The sequence below is a fragment of the Typha latifolia genome, chromosome 2 (genome assembly GCF_019914945.1).
Source record: "Typha latifolia isolate L0001 chromosome 2, TyphaL0001v2, whole genome shotgun sequence".
Taxonomy (NCBI): domain Eukaryota; kingdom Viridiplantae; phylum Streptophyta; class Magnoliopsida; order Poales; family Typhaceae; genus Typha; species Typha latifolia.
In genome coordinates, this window is record NC_133087.1 from 229,883 (window position 1) to 247,712 (window position 17,830).

The following is a 17,830-nucleotide window of genomic DNA, read 5'->3' on the forward strand; positions in this document are numbered from 1 at the left end:
GCGTAGGTTTTCTTCTTTTGTTTTTCTAATAACCGGAAGAAAATAATAATAGATCACACAAACATCAGATACTACTACATTTCTCGGTAAATGCTTCACCAGAGAATAAAAGTGTTTATCTACAACTAGGGTCCTATCGTATCAAATTCTGCAAGAGCTAACCAGACTTACGAGAAGAGCTGCCGCTCTACTCATCTTACCATGAGTATCGGACAGGACAAGCCGTTAAGCCAACAAATAACTGTACAAATAAATGAATGTTACACAAATACCAACACATTGCTCCCAAGCAGCTGTGTTGGTTTTGAAGGCTATACTAATCGTGGGACTTGAGGGGCATTCTCTGCTTCTCCGGATGCAACTGTCGTTGCCTAGTCTTAAGGACATCAATGTATTGGCGAATGCGGTAACGATCCGAATTTGTGAGGGAGAAAGGTGGGTTGAGGTCAAGAGTGGGGGCTTCCACCAGGAGGAAATACAGCAAGCATGCTGCTTTCGAATACCGGATTGCAGCTCTCTCTGCATTTCCCATCATCTCATCAACCTGTATTGATAGCAAAACATAAACGTGCTTGATTAGAATGCTCAGTTCTGGTCATATCAATTAAAGAAAGCAGTAACTATTCATGCCCATTCTTTTAATTGATCAAATGATTCTGGACCCAAGACGTTACAAATCTCTAACAGTTCTAGAAAGATAACAAGCCCTCACAACCGCCAATAACAATCTGCAGTTTTTCCTATTTTGTAGACCAAGGTATCAGACTAATCAATAGCAATGGATTCAAATTAAGGAGAGTCATCAAGAATTACTCACGGCGCCATGCCTTCCTGATGTGAGAGCACACTGAAATATTATCTCAATTGCATCTGGCATTTCTGTAGCATCTGCGTGTTAATTTTTAATTCAGTCAATTTTTGCCAACTATGATTAAACTCAAACTAGTAACCCAGAGATACTCTACAGCTTGCCATTAGAAAAAAAAAAAAGAACATACCAGCTATCTGACCGATATCTGTCGCAAGTTCTTCAGCATGGTCAACTTCAAGAAGAAAATCTGTTTCGATCTGTGTGCATACAGTATCAGGCAATTGAGAGTTTGTGGAGGAATGGGAAGCATCCCCACTGGCTTCCCTTTTTTTCACCTCCTGCGATGGGCTTCCTCCAATAGCCGAGGCTGCCTGAGCATGGCAAATGTGCATTGCTTGCTTCCAGATTGCAAGTATTACTAGCTGCACGGAGAATGCTTCCAATTTTGTACCATTTGCAATCTTGCCACAAAAAGAAACCATGTCAACTCATAATCTTCCTTATTTGAAGAAATGATATCCGAGGCCAAAGAATTGAAAAAGAAAGGGAGAACTGCAGATTGAGTTGAACGCTCAACTTAGGCTATAAAAAGAGGAAAACTTAAAAATAATCTATGAATAAAACCAGTGTACTAATGATCAGCTGACTAAACAAGCAAATCAGTAAAGAGAACAGAATGCAACTATCATGGATGAAATGGCAAAACCACAGAATGTAAATGCACAAATGGTGGAATGAGCATGTCACTAGAAAGGCATGATTTAATTGCCTCATACTCCTCAGTATAAAAACATTAACTCCAGGCATCTGCTGATTATCAGACTGAAAATTATGTCATTTCAAAAGTTCTAATATAAAATCACACAATATAAAAGATGAGAAGCAAAAGTGACCTATCCATCACAAGTCTTACCTCTTCTTTCACTAACTCGGTTATGACAGATGCATACTGTTGCAGTGATCTTATCCTTGTCATGAAATGTGCAGATGGTTGATCCAAATGATCTCCCATATCTGTGGATCCTTGTGAAGTACCAGATGCTGGAGAACTGTGACTTCCCAGGCTTCCAATGGAACGGGGTCTGCTGATTGGTGCACCAGTAATTTCCATTGGTGTACTTACTGCACTGAATCTTGGAGATCGAATTGGTGAACCTTCTGATTTGCATGGAGAATTGCGTGTCCTGAATGCACTTACTGGAGAAGTTGATATCTCTGGGGCTGGCCCAGACACAATTACATAATCCTGATCTACAAACTCTAATGAATCAGAGACCACAGAATCTACAGTTGGGGTGAAAAGAAGAAAATTAGCACCAGCCATACACAATTTGGAAAGAGAGATGATAAATATAGTGCTTGGCACCTTTCCGAGAGATACTATCAGCAGCTTGTTCCAATGAAATGCTGGCCTCTTTGGGTTTTCCACTGAAAGAATCATGTTTATACCCAGCACCTTCCTTTTTATTATTTGAACTGTATCTGGAAGTAAGACCTACATTTTTGGATGGACTAAAATCAGGAGTTTTATCTGATCTCGTACCAAGAGAAAACCCATAAGAGATCCTCATTGATCTCCTGTTCATAGGTTGATCTTGCGCACTGGACTCATCATCTAATGGGAAAGGCATGCAATCTTCCTGAGAACTTTCTCCTGAAGGCCTTGCTAGACTGCTCTCAATCAATGGAAAGCCATCTCTTGTGTCAGACAATGTTCGGCTGCTCATACAAGGCATAAGATTATATATTTGATACTCAAAAAGGTGATAGTGGAAGCATATTAACAGTCAAGTGGTTTCTTACCTAAATGTTCCATCCAAAATGGGTTCTGACAAAAATTGGTGGTTTAGAAACTCTTCAATTGTAATGCGTTCCACTGGAAGTATTTGATGTGTTAGAATCACAATAGAGGTGAAGCACTTTAGCAACAAATTGAGAATTGCCGGTTCAAGTAAGAACCTAATATGAATTTAAACTAACTGAGAAGTTAAATATTCTTCTTGTAAACAGAGAAATCCATGCCTGGTTTGCGCCTTAGTAACTTTCTGCACAAATCAATGCAATCATGGCTTAGATTGTTATCGACCGGAAAAGATAGCTCATTTGACTTCACTATGTTCTGCAACAACTGTCAAAAAGAAGAGTTTTATATTATTGGCAATATTCTGTTCTTTAATATCACACAAGTGATGAAGTGAGACAAACCTGCATCTGATTATTTCCATCAAATGGAGTTTTCCCTGTCACTAATTGAAACAAAATAACACCAGCGCTCCAGAGATCTGCCTGTTCTGCCAGGTAAGTGGATTTAAGACCAAGTTAAGAGAATGAACATCATAAATCTTATGTGCTGACAGGCAGGGGTGTCACCTTTGTATCATACTTCTGATTTTGCATGACTTCTGGAGCCATGTAAAGGGGGGAACCACACATTGTTTCAGCCAGATCACGAGGTTGCAAAGATCTGCTTGAGAAATTTGATAAAAACAAAGACACATCATTCAAGCAGTAACAAAGCGATTTTGAAATGCCAAGTCAGTGAAAATTATATAACCGAGCTCAAGGCTTCAAATATTAAAACATAATATGAGATGAAGAAATTTTCGACATGGATGATGATAATCAGCAAAAGTATCCTAGTTTCTTTCAATACATATTGGGTCAGCTTTGGGAAACTCTTACTTGAGACTTGAGAGCTTCAGGGAAAAACTGACCAGGTTTCTGGACCAACTATCAACCCACATTGGCTCTCATGGATTGGTATCTATCATAGCCAAGGTCGATCTTAGAAGGATTTAGATGGCTTAATTTTGTGTAAAAAGATATACCTTATTGGTGACAATTTAAAATTGAGCAACGCAACTCACAACATTACTATGGTCATGTAAAGACACTATGAATATAACTATATAAGGATATGAGAAGTAAATATAAGAAGTGAAAGAAAAACATGATTGATAGAGAACTAAGTCTGGAAACAAAGAGAAGTTTTGGTATTAATTAACTCATATATTTTATGATGTAAGATACTAAGAATGTCAGCAAGTATATCGTATTCCCATCAACTATAGCATGGGCAAATTTTGGTCCTTCAGGTGGCAGAAACTAGTACTATTATATCATATACCAGAATGAACAAAATAACGAACCTTGCTAAACCAAAGTCAGCTATCTTCAATACAGAGTATTCTTCATGCGCTGTGAGAAGAAGATTCTGTGGAAATAATCAACTTTAGAATATAAATAACTGAACAAGACTGATAAAAGCAAACAAGCTGGTATAAGATCAAATCAATCTGTCAATAAGAACCTTACAATCAAGCAAAAGACTTATAAAATTGATGCAAGCAAGTATATCTACATTAACAGAAGCTGCATAGAAAGAGGAAAAGATGCTTATTTCCCATTAGAAATAGATATCATAACAGGAAGATAAGTCAAGAACACAGAGATCCTAAAGAAAGTGAAAAATTCTAAAATTGTAACAGATACAGTTTAGCATAATCGGAACTATAAATACAAATCCGTGAATGATAAACCCTTCCTGTTTAACCATATAATCCAGGGCGTGTAACATCATTAGCAACTTCTCTTTATAAGGAAAGGAAAAAAAATTAATTTACGGCCCAAAATAAGAAAAGCTGTCAAATTCAAATTGGTCATCCTTTCTAGGGACTTGTACAGGGAATCACCTAACTGCATCTAGTACTTCAATCTAATGGGCATTCGGTTAAGAGTCCATGATTTGATCTGCAATATTTACAAGGCTTCATCAAAATTTAAGTACTAACAACTAAAGTCATATTATGGTCCAAAAGGCATCCGCACTACATTTTTCTTAACAGGACTACCAAGATCTTTGTTTTTCATCGCTCTATCAAATAGGTGATACGAAAATTGATAAGTTTACATTAAGGAGCACCAATACATCAGACGTCAATAAATAGGTGCCTTAAATCTTAGTCGACTCTTTTTAACCCAATGGAGAAGGGTGAGAAAGATACTTTGGGGAGAAGGGGGCTTAATCCAAGGTGACAATATCTGTCATAATGTCACTAACAAACACTACTAAATAGGAAGGCTAACAAGAAGATACAACCAAATCCAAGAATCCAAAAAATTAACTTCTATTGAATGCTAAATGATAAAGGGATGTTATGATGCACGAGGCTCCAACAAATGCATGGCCTGAGGAAAAGCATTGTAATAACATCTAGATACTAATACAGAAAACCAAGGGTTCAGAAATAAGCACAATCTCAGGAAATGGTCCTATAGCTTGCATTTGAAGGGGAATAACAAGAACACATACTAAAGGGCTGGAATTTAAGTACACATAGAAAGTTAACTATTAGCAATATAGGGAACAAACCTGTGGCTTCAGGTCTCTGTGAACCACATTGTTATCACGAAGTACCTGCAAACCAGATGCTGTAATAGAACAAAACATAAGGAAGAAAGAAAACTAGATTTTTTCCACAAAAACATAATGTGTACATGATAAGTTGATAACACCTTAAATTTGAATATCTTCTAACTAACTAACAATTAGAAGATCATAATACCTAATTGTCGGATGAAATGCTTCGCAGTTGCTTCTGGAACTTTTCCATGGCGTTGTATGTACTTAGATAAATCACCGCCTCGGCAATACTCCAATATGTGATATATTCTCCCAGGGCCCTATAATAACATGACAAAAGAGACATACAAAAAATAATAAATGATTAATAAACAAGATTGCTGCAATGTATCAGTTGATAGATGTCTCTTTCTTTCCGTATTTTGAGAAATCATAGATCATATGCATATAGATGATAACAACAAATAGAATAAAAGAAGAGCATCAAATTCCTTATCAACAAAAGAAATAATCTGTCTTTCCCATTGATCTAAGTCATTTTTGCTCCTATACCTTGTAATGCATTAACCTGAATTGAAGTTTACCTTACACATGAGCTATCTAGTTTCCGCTGAACAGCTCCGAATCATCTAAAACCATTTTATCTCTGTTTACGATGCCCAGACTTGCATTCTGCCAGAATATTTTCTTTTTCCTTCTTCCCTATCTATGTCTATTAACAAAATTCTATCTCAATGTAAAATTGTTTTATCACTTTGTCTCGAAATTACATAGAATCCAGACCCACAGAGCATTGTTTGTCTAGTGGTTCTCCTACAAAACTTCTTTAGAGGTAAAATCACAAAATCGATGGGAAGATTATCGATCTTAAGCTACATGTGCAATATCCTCTTCAGCGCCTAAGGCCCTAAATATCTAAATCAACTTAACACAGCACATCATTTCTCTTCTCTACATTGAGGTCTAGTTATATAAAAGTACAATTGCACATATTCAATTGTAGACTTTTATATACTCAAATGAGATAAATGATCCTAATTACTAACATTCACTGCTTTCTTGGAGCCATACAATTTTAATCTATTCAAACATTCCATACTTTTTCATATTCTACCAATTGACTCAAATGATCTCCATCATCCTTGACTGGATTCATACAATACTAATCTTCTGAATAAACAATGCCATTTAGCAATTTATAAGCAACCTGAGATGCTACTTTGACTATGTACTATAAGTTCATTCTAAAGTTGGACTTAGTTAAGACATTCGCTGAAATACGCTACATCAACGGACAAATTCTATGGCCATCTCTATCTTCCTTACATAGTTTGTTGCTTTATGGTATAAGGGGAAGAGAATTTCGCAAACGGTCAACAGTTCAAACTAAGACTTATTTGATCTGTTCTTTCCTAAAACTAACATCAAAACTGTCCTCTGTATTAAAGGGCAACTTGGTCTTCGACCACCCATAAGCATGTTTGAGACATCATCAGCTCCTTACCTTCCACAGATCTAAATATAAATTATCTTGTCCATCCCGGTCAAATGTCTCATTTTAGGTTGTTCGCTAGTGGGTATCTCAAACACACGCATACCTTCTCCAGTTACCTTGTCTTAAATCAGAAAAGTCGAAATCAAATTAATGCTCGACTCCACTCCTCAATGTCGAGACATAGACAAGCTTTAAAATACCAACACAATCTAACATCCCCAAATTTACAGCACACAAAATAAGATTAACACAAAGACGCGACTTTTGCAAAACAGAAAGATTCTTGGGAAAACCTGGACGAAGTCGTAGAAGTTTATGATATTAGGGTGGCTGATTCGTTTGAGGACGGAGGCCTCGAAGAGGAGGCTTTCTTGGAGCTTCTTGCTGAGCTTATCCATGGGGATCTCCTTCACCGCCACCTCCGTCCCCAGAACTCGGTGACGGCCTAACCACACCACCGAGTACGACCCCGACCCTATCTGCCGGACAATCAAATAATCCCCCACTATTCGACCTCCAACTCCTCCTCCTCTTCTCCCCATCGTCATCGAAGTCGCCATCTTTTGAAACCCTAAAAATTTAGATATAGGTAGGGGAGAGAGAGAGAGAGAGAGAGAGAGAGAGAGAGAGAGAGAGAGCAATGGAAATTTAGAGTAGGATTGAATTGATAAGAGATTGGATGAGAGGGGCGATTTTGGGGAGGGGGAAGGGATCTGAAAGAGAAGGGAAGTCTTATTTTGTTTGCCCGTGCGCGTTGGTTTGCTCTTCCTACTTCGTTGTTTTTTGTGTGTTTTTTTGTATTAAAAAAAAAAGGTTATGATATCGTATAAGAACAGATAGAATTAGTATTAGTTTCATATATAATCACGACTAGCGATTTTATAGTTGGATCAGGATGAGGTGTGAGAATGCTTCAGTTGAATTAAAAATGGGAGCCGGTTTATTCGGAGATATTCTTCTAAAATAATTGCGTTGTGACTTGTAACAAAATGATAAAACCCAAATACGAGGCAACCACAAGGATGTGGCAGCACGCCTTCTTTTAGCCCAACAATAGTCTATAGAGAAGTTTGAATTCCTTCCTTATCTAAGCAAGCCCTTAGCCCTCCCTTCTGGACTCTGGACTCTGGACTCTGGACTCTGGACTCTGGACTCTGAACTCTAGCCTACGTACGTATCTATGTCCAACTAACAATTAGAAGATGTGGATCATTTTTAAGCCCGATAACAAATAGATAACAACGCACGTACGTATTTTATGTCCGGCTCTTCTGGGAGTCATCCTCACCTCTGGCCTCTTGGGATGTTCCAACTGCACTTCATGGCATGGACTACAATATCCGATGCTGCAATAGTTGGTGTTATACCACCGAAAGTAAATTTCAACCAGTAACTTGTTTCTAACTATCACACAATTCTCAAGCTCTCATTAAATTCGGTACTTTATCAATATATGGAATAAGAAGAAGGATAATAGTAGTCTGACCCACAGTAAAAAAAAACCAACATATGAGCATCGTGTTTTCTGAAAGTCTAATCAAAAGCTATTACAAACACAGCCCACACGCACACAACCAAAATTTGTTTTACAGAAGTATTCTTACACAAGAGTTTGTGGGAAGATCAAGAAAGCTAAGCCCCCATGCCATATAAATGGTTATCTTCCTGGGAAAGTCAACCCAAGCTCCTTACACTGTTGTTCATCAGGTTTTAAAGTATTTGGGATTGCACCAAAGGCACAACGTGCAGCCTCTATTCCAGAAACACTATTGTGCAGGATTGCTGATGCTTCCTCCATGCTTTTCCTTAGTTCCTCTGAAGACATATGCATGAAATTATGTGCAGAGGAAGAAAAGGATTTCTCGAAGATAACATCATTGCTCAGTTCAGCAATCCTCACAAATCTGCCTGTTGCTGCTTCCCATGACAGCTCATGTCTCAGTTTCTCCGAGAGAGGCACTGGCTCTTCTGATAGAGCTTTCAGAGTCAATTTGACAAACTCATCACTGCTATTATACATGTGGCAATTAGGGAATTGCCTGAAGAAGTCATTTGAAGGATGGTTTGCACAGATGACAATCTTTCCCATTGCCAAAGCTTCTGCAGTTGTTGTACAAACTACATCTGTTGTGCTGGGGTTAATGAAAACCTTATAGCTGAAAGAATAGCAACCATATCGAAAATAAGAAACCAGTATAATGAGTTATCTTTTGTGGCAGATAATAAAAGAAACTTTGTACTGAATGAAAAGGTTCTCGGATTAAACAGCAGCCTATCATATAAAACATGTTTCAATTATAAAGGTTACATACTCGTAAAAGATAGGATCCACATGATCACGGCCGGGGTACACTTGTATATCCTGTTTCAACTTTCTAGCAGATTCTTGAACTTGATCAGAGTCTTCTCCACTTCCATATAGCTCCATTTGAAGACCTGATAGTTCATTTTGATGCTCATTCAAAAGTTGAAGTAGCTCACTGTAACCTTTACTCCAAATCATCTTCCCAATATAGTAGGCACCCTTGGTGAAGGCTACTTCTCCTCTTTTTTTCTGTTCATGCTTGAGCTTGCCAACCTCAATAAATTTTGGGTTGACACCATGAACATTGCAGATTATAGATCTTGGAAGATCCTGGGTTGCAGCTGATAATCTTACAACCTCCAACATAAAATGTTTTTAAGAGTCAAATTAGGATAAATTTGCACAGAAGTATTAAAAAAAATTAAAACCTCCTGTCTCCACATATATGTAGACCTTAATAGATAAAGATTCTAAAGACTGTAGAGCTGGTAAATACATTAGATATTATTATCCATATAGATTATTTCTACCATCATCTGCTCCCCTGTAAATCCAATCAAATTCAAACTTAATGCATTCTATGAGATGGTCATTAAAGTAATCTCTTTTATTCTGTCCATCAAGGATCCAAAAGATGCTTGTCTTTTTCATTGTGATAGCTAATCTATGATGAATGAAAGGGGCAATCATTGCCATGTGCTTCATAAATTCTGGCAATGAAATTTTGAAGTGGGCAAAGATCATAAGAAATGTTCAGGTTAGTGTATCATCGTACTATTGCCTGCATTCTTTTAATACATAGCAATACAAATTCCTTTCTAAACAAAATGGAAAGTAAAGAAATATCTTCTCCTTGAATGGCAGTTGACAAGATTCAAGTAATTCAAATTGAGTAGCCTTCAGCATTTCCATGATAAATTAGTCCCCATAAAGATCTCTATAAAAGCAATTTTTAGAGCCAAATCCTGCATATCTGCAGCCTTCTCACTGTCATAAGCAGGGAATATCTACACTTAAATGGAAGGTATAAAATCAGGACGAAAGTCAGTCAGAAGGTCATCTTTGTATTTTGGGGGACAAATGTCATGCTCCATAGTTGAATTCAATTTTATGGGAATGTGTCTGCCAGTCATTGTCCTAGGTGATGTATATAAGTATTGAAAAACAAAAGTACAAGAATACAGCTAGGTGAGTAAAAGTATTAATAAATAATATGGACAAGAAGCAAACTAATTCCTGTGAAGCTAACCTTGTGGCAGTATATACTGCTAACCCAGGAGTTCACATATTTCAAGAGAAATGCTTGTATGAGCCCATTCTTCTCTCGTTTTACATATTCCAAGTAGTTGGTGTGAACAACACCTATCACCCTGCGGAACTTAGCTTTCCATCTCCGTCCATGATGGTACCATGTAAGATGCTCAGGCTCCTCAAGAACAGCAATGTCTGCAATCTCGTCAGGAATGGCTTCAGTAATATCTCCAACAGGTAGAATGCTCCTCTTCTCCTTGGAGAACTGGAAGGTAAGACAATAAGGCAACAGTCATTTCTTTTCAAGTCAGAACTAAATGATAATGCAACTTAACTGCTGAAACTACTAAGAACGGCAAGTAAAACAGAAGAATATTTGAAAGTCAAATGAAACAAAAGCAGCCTATTTCTCGAATAATCCTATGGAACTCTTTTGATGATTCATGAAAGACTAGTTTATGACAAGCATATGCACAACCAACAAATCTCATACGATGAACCCTGACTGACACAAGAAGCATCACTAACGGCAAACACTCATTTGTAGCATATCAGGTAGTACATTTTTATGGAAAATTCAACGTGACATACTTGAGCATGACTTACCTTTCCAGCATAGAAGCTTATAGTGAATCTTGACGGCATGCCAGCCCTCTCTTCAAGCCACCGTCGAACATATTCCTCTTGTTCCACCGGAATATTAAATGTAATTTTGTTCGGATAAACTAACTCTTGGTCCTTAAGAGAGAGCCAAGGAATCACCAAAGTAACCTCTCTATCCCCCTCCTTTGCAAGATAAGCAGCACGAAACAATGGGTTGATGGCAGTCCCTGTCATCCATGGAAGGCTCGCCGTAGTGAATATTGCGATATGCTGCTTCCGAGCCATTAGTTCACCAAATTGTCTCTCGTGGTACGTATTCGAGATCACCAACACTGGCATTCACATGGGCAAGTCACTTAAGATTGCGAATGCAAACAGAAAAGTAATGCAAGCTCAAAATTTTAACTCAAAAGGTCGAAACAAAGATCACGTCGGTGCAGATGGAGGATTTCCGATACTTCCAATTCATGGTTTCTGAAATACGCATCCCAATCTGCGATTCTTAGTATATGCCAATCCAAATTTGGTACAAAATCCTCGACTTGTGGACCAAAAAAATAAAGTTCGATCAAATTATAATTTGCTCCCAAATAAAAACCCTAGGTTGTGGACTAAGCATGGTTCGAGCAAAGAAGCCCACTTGATCGAAGAAATTTGAGTAGGAGAAAAGAATTTCTACCTCGGAAATCGCCACAGCAGCGGCGGTCGACGATTCGGATCTGAAGGTAAAACGAGATCGACCCGGAAGCGAGTTGCAGGGTGGAAGGCGGTATGAAAGAGGAATAGATGCCGTTGTTCTCGTTGAGCTGTTGCTCGCAAAGCATAACCCAAAAACTAGTTAGTTATCCTGATGTGGCACCTAGAAGAAGGGGCCGTGACAAATATTAGTTGTAAAACTGATATAATCGCAATTTCTAGGGGTGGTAAATCTTAACCCGACACGATAGACACTATAACTCGACTCTTAATCGGGTTTGGATTATAAACGGGTCAATCCGTCTAACTCATTTAATAATTGGATCGTGTTTGGGTTTATATATGTGACCCGTTGACCCGTTTAAGTATATGGGTTGGGTCGGGTCGAGTCAACCTGCTAACTCATAAAGTAACTAAAGTCTAAAAACTATATCGATTTGCTCTTTCCTCTGGAGTACCCATTGTGGCGACCTATGAGCTCGACGAAGACGAATACAAGATCATCGCCACGATCGAGGTAGATGCAGTGGTCATGATAGGTGGTGATGATGGTATTGAATTTAGTGATAGTGGCCTCCATGCCGACTTCAACAGCCCCCTGGTCGTCGTAGATGTGGTAGAAGTCGTGGATGAGCTTCGCCTTGTATAGGGAGTCGGCGGCAATCTTTATGAGATGCATGGTGGACATGGTTCGAAAGAAGTAGAGGAGCTCAGAGGAGGTCGTGTCAACGAAGCGGGAGGGATGATCGATCCGGCTGCCGGTGAAAGGGACGCTCGTCTTGATTGTTAGGGTTTCGTCGCCGGAGGTAAAGGAGAAGCCACGAGGAGTGACAGAGGAAGCAGATGGAGGAGGTGGAAGAAGAGGAGAGGCGACGAAGGAGCGCCATGGTCGTCGTCTCCTGAAAAATAGGAAGGCAGAGGAGGAAGAAGAGCAAGTAGAGTAAATGGATTTGAATACTTTGGTGGGACATGTAACACGACATGTTTGGCCCGAGGAGATGAACATATATGTATTAGGATTGTAATTTTAGTTATGCATGAGTTTTGAGTTGATAATAAGTTATTTTGTATGTATAATACACCATTCATATAGGATAAATTATTAAATATTAAAATTTATATAAGATTTATATTAAACGGGTTAGATAGGTCGTGTTAACGTGTCGAGTTAACACGACTTGTGTAAGTATACGGGGTTAGACGGATCGTGTTACACGTTAACACGACTTGTTTAAGTATACGGGTTAGACGGATCATGTTAGCGTGTTGTGTTAACCCGACCCTTTTATTAAACAGATTAGGTGGGACAGGTCGCGTTACTTATTTATTAATCAGGTTGTGTTCGTGTTTACCAAATGCAATTCGTTTATTAATCAGATCGTATTTTTATCAAAATAAAATTGACCCGATCCGAATTCGACAAGAACCTGCTTAACCTGACCCCATTGCCACCCCTGCCAATCTCTGTTTCGCTAAGCAATAAGAAAAAATTGGCAGGTTAACGCCACCCTATAGATTATATAAATTTATCGAGAAAATTGTGTGTGTGGCGTAGTTAGTTATCACGCTAGTCTCACAAGCATTTCTTTTCGCCAAAAATAAGGTCATATCGGGCCCGGTCGTAGAGATTTGGGCTTGTGCCTGTTATTCGGATCCATGTACGATAGTCTTTATTACATCTGTAAATCCTTTTTTGCATCCCAGAATGAAACGGAACGTGTGGACGGCAAGGTGAAGCAAAGAGATCGAGATTACAACCGACTCCTCCATCGCGAAGAATCTGTCGACCCTCCTCGCAATCGCAGTCGAATACTTGAACGCTTCGATCTATCTCGACCTCGATCGCAATAATCTCGAAGGATCGCAATAAACTCTTGTTATTCCTTCTAGGGTTTGGATCGCGATGGATTGGGGCAACGTGACGGCGGAGGATCTAATGGACGCCCTTCGCGAGGTGGATTGGTCGACTCCACCGCGTCCTGTCCCAGAGTTCTTCTCCCGATTCACCGCTCCCAGATCCTACTCCAAATGGAACAGCCGCCTCAAATGCAATCTCTACTAGTACGATCCTATCTATGTTCCATTGGATCTCTAATTGCCTCTTAAACTTGTTCGGGTTATATGACGATGTGTTGTATTTGTTCTCATGAACTTGATCTTGGGAATCTTTTTCCTTTACTTGTTATCATGTCATACAATTGCTTGATATGGAAGTCTCTTTTGCACTTTTTTCCTCTTTCTTCTTTTAAAGCTATCAATTTTTGCATGATAGCTATGTCGTGATCTGAGCAATCATTGATTTGTTTCCTTTCCATCGCAAATTGCAGTTATCGGACGAATTACTTCATCTTGATCATGTTCATTCTCGGTAAGTCAGATATGAAGGAAATGATTGATTGTCTTTCGAGTATTGGAAACTTATTGGTTAGTTCGAGTGTATATGTTGAGTTCGCATGCTGAAGTTTTAAATGTTTCCTTCTGTTCCAGGTTTGGGATTTATCCGAAAGCCACTTGCAATTATTGCTGCCGTCTTGGCAGGCATAAGCATTGCTTTCCTAAACGATAGGTGAGTATCTCTGTCCTCCATTGCTGGGCTTCTATGTTATTTTTTTGATGATATAGGTTTGCCTATTGCGAAATTTAGCCTCATGATAGCTGCTGCTTTTTTAGATAATATGATTGTATGCTTTTTATTTTTGTGATTTAAACTCTTCCCTGAGTCCATGCATGTGTAGACATAAATGTGCTTATTATTTGGGACAGAAGCTGATTAGAAATTTGAATTTGTGTATATTTTCTAATGATTTCGGTTATGCAGTTTTGCAGTTACTTTTAATGAAAAAGTTACGCGCACTGTCAGACAGTTTTCTCCACATTTAGCTGCAAAGATGAGGCCACCTATAACGTGAGAGTGTATCTATGTCTCACTGATGCTTATAAGCATTGCTAGCTCCTCGCTGATGATGAAAACCTAATTTTCTATCCAGGCCAGTTCTTCGTGGACGACCATCCACCAAAAGAGCTATTCACATATGCGGGCGCCCGCGCTGGATATTTGTCTTTATATTTGCAGCGGGTAACTATAATACTTTCTTTTCCTCACAGTTCACACATTTTAGTTCCCTGGAGTTATGATTTCTTCCAACAATTAATTGATTTTGTTGCTGTCTGATCTACAGCTAGTTGCAGTCTGTGGTTGACCTCTTCTAGCCTCCTTACAGTTCTTTGGGCACTTGTCATTGGTTTGCTTGGTATAGACAAACTTGGCCAATTAATAAAGTCTAATGTATTTGTATTTGATATTCTATTAACATGCTTCCTTCTGTGCAGTAACTCTGCTTCATGCCAGCTTCAGAACACCCAATTTGAAAGCCCGTCTAAATACATTCAGAGAGGAGTTCCGTGCAGTATGGCGTAACTATAGCGAGCTGTAACAAAGTTCCTCCAGAGGTTATATCTCAAGTGAGCAGATTGCTGCTTTAGTTTCTCACTTCCAAAGTTCAAACAGTCTGTTAAATACAGAAACTTGTTAATGCATGTCGAAAGATTCATACTCATGCTTCTTAATAGTTAATAACTTAATACCATTCCAGGTGTAATTATGATTGACTGGGACATAAGTCTCTTGCACAAGAATGAGTCCACAAATGTTCTTATAACCTTTAAAAAGGAATAACTGAAGATGAATCACAATAAGTTTCAAATATATATATTAAAACAGTTCAATTTAGTTATTGACAGGCTGGACGAATGGTTAGCGGAAACTATTCATGTGATAAAGAACATGGAAGTTGGAAACTAGATGGAATGATTTTAGTACCTGCGAGTTGATATTGTTAATTCTGTCAGCTGGTTACACGAATAAGTTAATGGTATGCACAAGAAATGGGTTTTCCTGGATTCTTCATATTTGCCTTGTAGAGTGAGTCTGCAAAGCCGATGGGAGCCCAAATGACTTGGGCCCAAAAAATGGGGCCTGAGCTTGCTGCTTCCATGCAAAGACCTCAGTTTGCCGCATCATATCTTACAGTATCAGTTTAGTGCCTCTATGCTGGCTCAAGTGTAGTATTATTGATGTCTCTTTGAAATCGATATTTACAAGCAGAACGAACAATCAGAAAACAAACTATATTATTAGCTGTTGTCGCCTTTGCCTTTTCTAAACTGTGTTATCATTCTTCAGACCAATTTTGGATTATTTCTACTGTTGTATTGGTATGCTCTTGAAATGAAGTCACTGTCTCCATTTATCTGCTTAAAGTACCAACTCCTTTCTGAAGTACCTGACAACTTTGTTCCTTTGTAGGACATGTTGACAGACACTGCTGGGATTCTGCAATGCTCATTAAGGTGCAGATTTGTTGTGAGGAGCATAGCAAACCCTGTACAGAGCATCTTGTAGATCTTGGATGGTTCTAAACTTGCCAGTATCTCTTAGTTGAAATATTCTGGACCAAAAGCAGTGAAATGAGGTCCTGAATACCAATTACTTGATTTCTGATATTAAGTGCAGAGGCTTCTAACTTGGCAGAGATGCAACTGGGCTGATATGTCATTAAGTATTTGTTGAATATTTGACATTTATGTTCGATAACATATTCTCTTCTGTGCTCAGGCTACATGTGGAGTCCTAGTAGCTTTATAGTATGAAAACAAGGGGGAGGGTAGGGAGGGTCTTTGGTTGTTGAATATGTAATTTCTCAAAGCTGAATTCGCAATGTCTATGACAGTTTCTGTTATTCCTTCTCACTGGCTACTCTTGGAGGAATGTTTTATGTGGTGCTCCAAAATGTTTCAGTTTATGCTCCTATCTGTTATCTGAATATAGCAAACTCATGGTTCATCTTGATGGTGAAATCAAACTTTTAGACATATTATACATATTGTAGTTCTTCATTTATTGCAGGGACATTATAATTGTTTCCTTTCATTGTGATTTCAGTGCAACAGAAGCATATTATCCGTTGTTCATTAAAAACTCTTAACTCGTTATTCTGCAGTAGCAAATCATGTTTAATGCACAAATTGTAAACCTTGATGTTTGTGATCAATACATTATAATAGGTCTTTGACCATTTTTAGAACATCACGATATTTGTTACAATATTAAGTAAAATAGCTTTGATGTAAGCAAAAACATTTGCATCAAAACTTTACCTTGAAGAAGGCCCACACTAATATTTACACAAGATACTCGCTCTTCTTCATCCCTAATGTTTCTTCTGACAAGCCATGCAGGTACAGTTGACGGGCTCCCTCTCCCTGTGGCGATTGGAAGGAGCCGACCGACGTAATCCGATGACGGCTGCGAGGACAAAGAGCAGCAGCAAGATCTTGGATTTACTTGAATTCTTGATCGGGGTCTTGGATTTGATTGAGGACTGGATCTGATAGTATTGGTGGATGGCGAGATTGACAACGTTTGGTGCTGGCTCTTGCATGGTTTGAGCCAGAGACCAAGTTTTTCCAATGACGAAACCTCCAAGGACGCAAAGAAAGCAGCACATCAATAGGTAGCCAATGACGCGATCCTTCTCTCTTACGCTGTCCATGGAATTTGAGGAGGACAATAGGAGAAGAAGATGATGGAGTGAACGCCTACGGATTATAGACTCTGGTGTTCGTAATTATAGTTAGTTGAGCTCCCATTTAAATGTAGTCGTGGAGAAGCGAGAAACTAACATTAATTACGTGATAATTACGAAAAACACTACAAGACTTCAATCAATTTATTCTAAGGTCAAACTGGTGAACTTTTTTTGTTAACAGGAATTGGAAAACTCACCCATTTATGATCCGTTTCTTGTTGCTATCGAACAATTAATCCCCATTTATGCGGAAAAAGGTCGGTTTAAATGTTTAATTACTAACTAAAGTGAATAATATTGAGTCGTTATCGTAACAACATTTATATACGACCGAAATATATTAGTCAGTGCGAGAATTGTTGGAAGATATCTAATCGTACAGAAGTCTATTTTTAACATCAATCAGCCTTAGTTTATAATTTAATTGAAGAGCTACAAGTTTTAATTATCCCCATATAAAGAGTGATATATAAAAAAAAAAAAGCCAGAACATTGTATCGTTTATTTTCTCAAGGATTTGAGTTCTCTGTGGTGAGATTTAGTTAAATTGTATAATATTATAAAAATTAGCTTTTTTGATTATTAATAAAATAATAATAATAATAATAATAATGAATGCCTCTATACTTGTATGATGATTAACAGCATCAACTAAAAGTAACGGTTCCATTGACTACTAATTTGGGTCGTGATTTTTGAGCTGATCAAAGGGATTAGA

General features: G+C 38.4%; 4 protein-coding genes across 7 annotated transcripts; 1 reads left to right on the forward strand and 3 right to left on the reverse strand.

Annotated features, from left to right (window-relative positions):
- Nucleotides 1-3: 3 nt before the first annotated feature.
- Nucleotides 4-7,456, reverse strand: LOC140782530 (serine/threonine-protein kinase ATG1c). Its single transcript, XM_073129145.1, has 13 exons — nucleotides 6,963-7,456; nucleotides 5,377-5,494; nucleotides 5,184-5,242; nucleotides 3,961-4,025; nucleotides 3,182-3,275; nucleotides 3,017-3,097; nucleotides 2,834-2,939; nucleotides 2,615-2,687; nucleotides 2,178-2,530; nucleotides 1,725-2,095; nucleotides 999-1,272; nucleotides 818-888; nucleotides 4-544 (listed from the first exon to the last, which is right to left on the reverse strand). Exons 1-13 carry the CDS (start codon nucleotides 7,227-7,229, stop codon nucleotides 317-319), a joined length of 2,160 nt encoding a protein of 719 aa, XP_072985246.1. The 5' UTR covers nucleotides 7,230-7,456; the 3' UTR covers nucleotides 4-316.
- A 705-nt stretch (nucleotides 7,457-8,161) lies between these two features.
- On the reverse strand, nucleotides 8,162-11,681 carry LOC140782538 (digalactosyldiacylglycerol synthase 2, chloroplastic-like). 3 transcript variants are annotated; one of them, XM_073129155.1, is made up of 6 exons: nucleotides 11,508-11,681; nucleotides 11,259-11,369; nucleotides 10,832-11,160; nucleotides 10,224-10,490; nucleotides 8,982-9,331; nucleotides 8,162-8,825 (listed from the first exon to the last, which is right to left on the reverse strand). In XM_073129155.1, exons 1-6 carry the CDS (start codon nucleotides 11,650-11,652, stop codon nucleotides 8,327-8,329), a joined length of 1,701 nt encoding a protein of 566 aa, XP_072985256.1. In that variant the 5' UTR covers nucleotides 11,653-11,681; the 3' UTR covers nucleotides 8,162-8,326. The 3 variants fall into 3 exon arrangements, with proteins under 3 accessions (XP_072985256.1, XP_072985255.1, XP_072985257.1); XM_073129154.1 differs by having other exon boundaries at nucleotides 11,235-11,369; XM_073129156.1 differs by lacking the exon at nucleotides 11,259-11,369 and having other exon boundaries at nucleotides 11,508-11,678.
- A 270-nt stretch (nucleotides 11,682-11,951) lies between these two features.
- On the reverse strand, nucleotides 11,952-12,970 carry LOC140781319 (pyruvate dehydrogenase E1 component subunit alpha-1, mitochondrial-like). The gene is made up of 2 exons (XM_073127253.1): nucleotides 12,966-12,970; nucleotides 11,952-12,423 (listed from the first exon to the last, which is right to left on the reverse strand). Exons 1-2 carry the CDS (start codon nucleotides 12,968-12,970, stop codon nucleotides 11,952-11,954), a joined length of 477 nt encoding a protein of 158 aa, XP_072983354.1.
- A 145-nt stretch (nucleotides 12,971-13,115) lies between these two features.
- On the forward strand, nucleotides 13,116-16,396 carry LOC140782168 (PRA1 family protein A1-like). 2 transcript variants are annotated; one of them, XM_073128608.1, is made up of 8 exons: nucleotides 13,116-13,585; nucleotides 13,852-13,892; nucleotides 14,012-14,090; nucleotides 14,343-14,429; nucleotides 14,512-14,600; nucleotides 14,704-14,775; nucleotides 14,855-14,986; nucleotides 15,831-16,396. In XM_073128608.1, exons 1-7 carry the CDS (start codon nucleotides 13,428-13,430, stop codon nucleotides 14,956-14,958), a joined length of 630 nt encoding a protein of 209 aa, XP_072984709.1. In that variant the 5' UTR covers nucleotides 13,116-13,427; the 3' UTR covers nucleotides 14,959-14,986; nucleotides 15,831-16,396. The 2 variants fall into 2 exon arrangements, with proteins under 2 accessions (XP_072984709.1, XP_072984710.1); XM_073128609.1 differs by having other exon boundaries at nucleotides 13,222-13,585; nucleotides 14,855-14,974.
- Nucleotides 16,397-17,830: the final 1,434 nt, after the last annotated feature.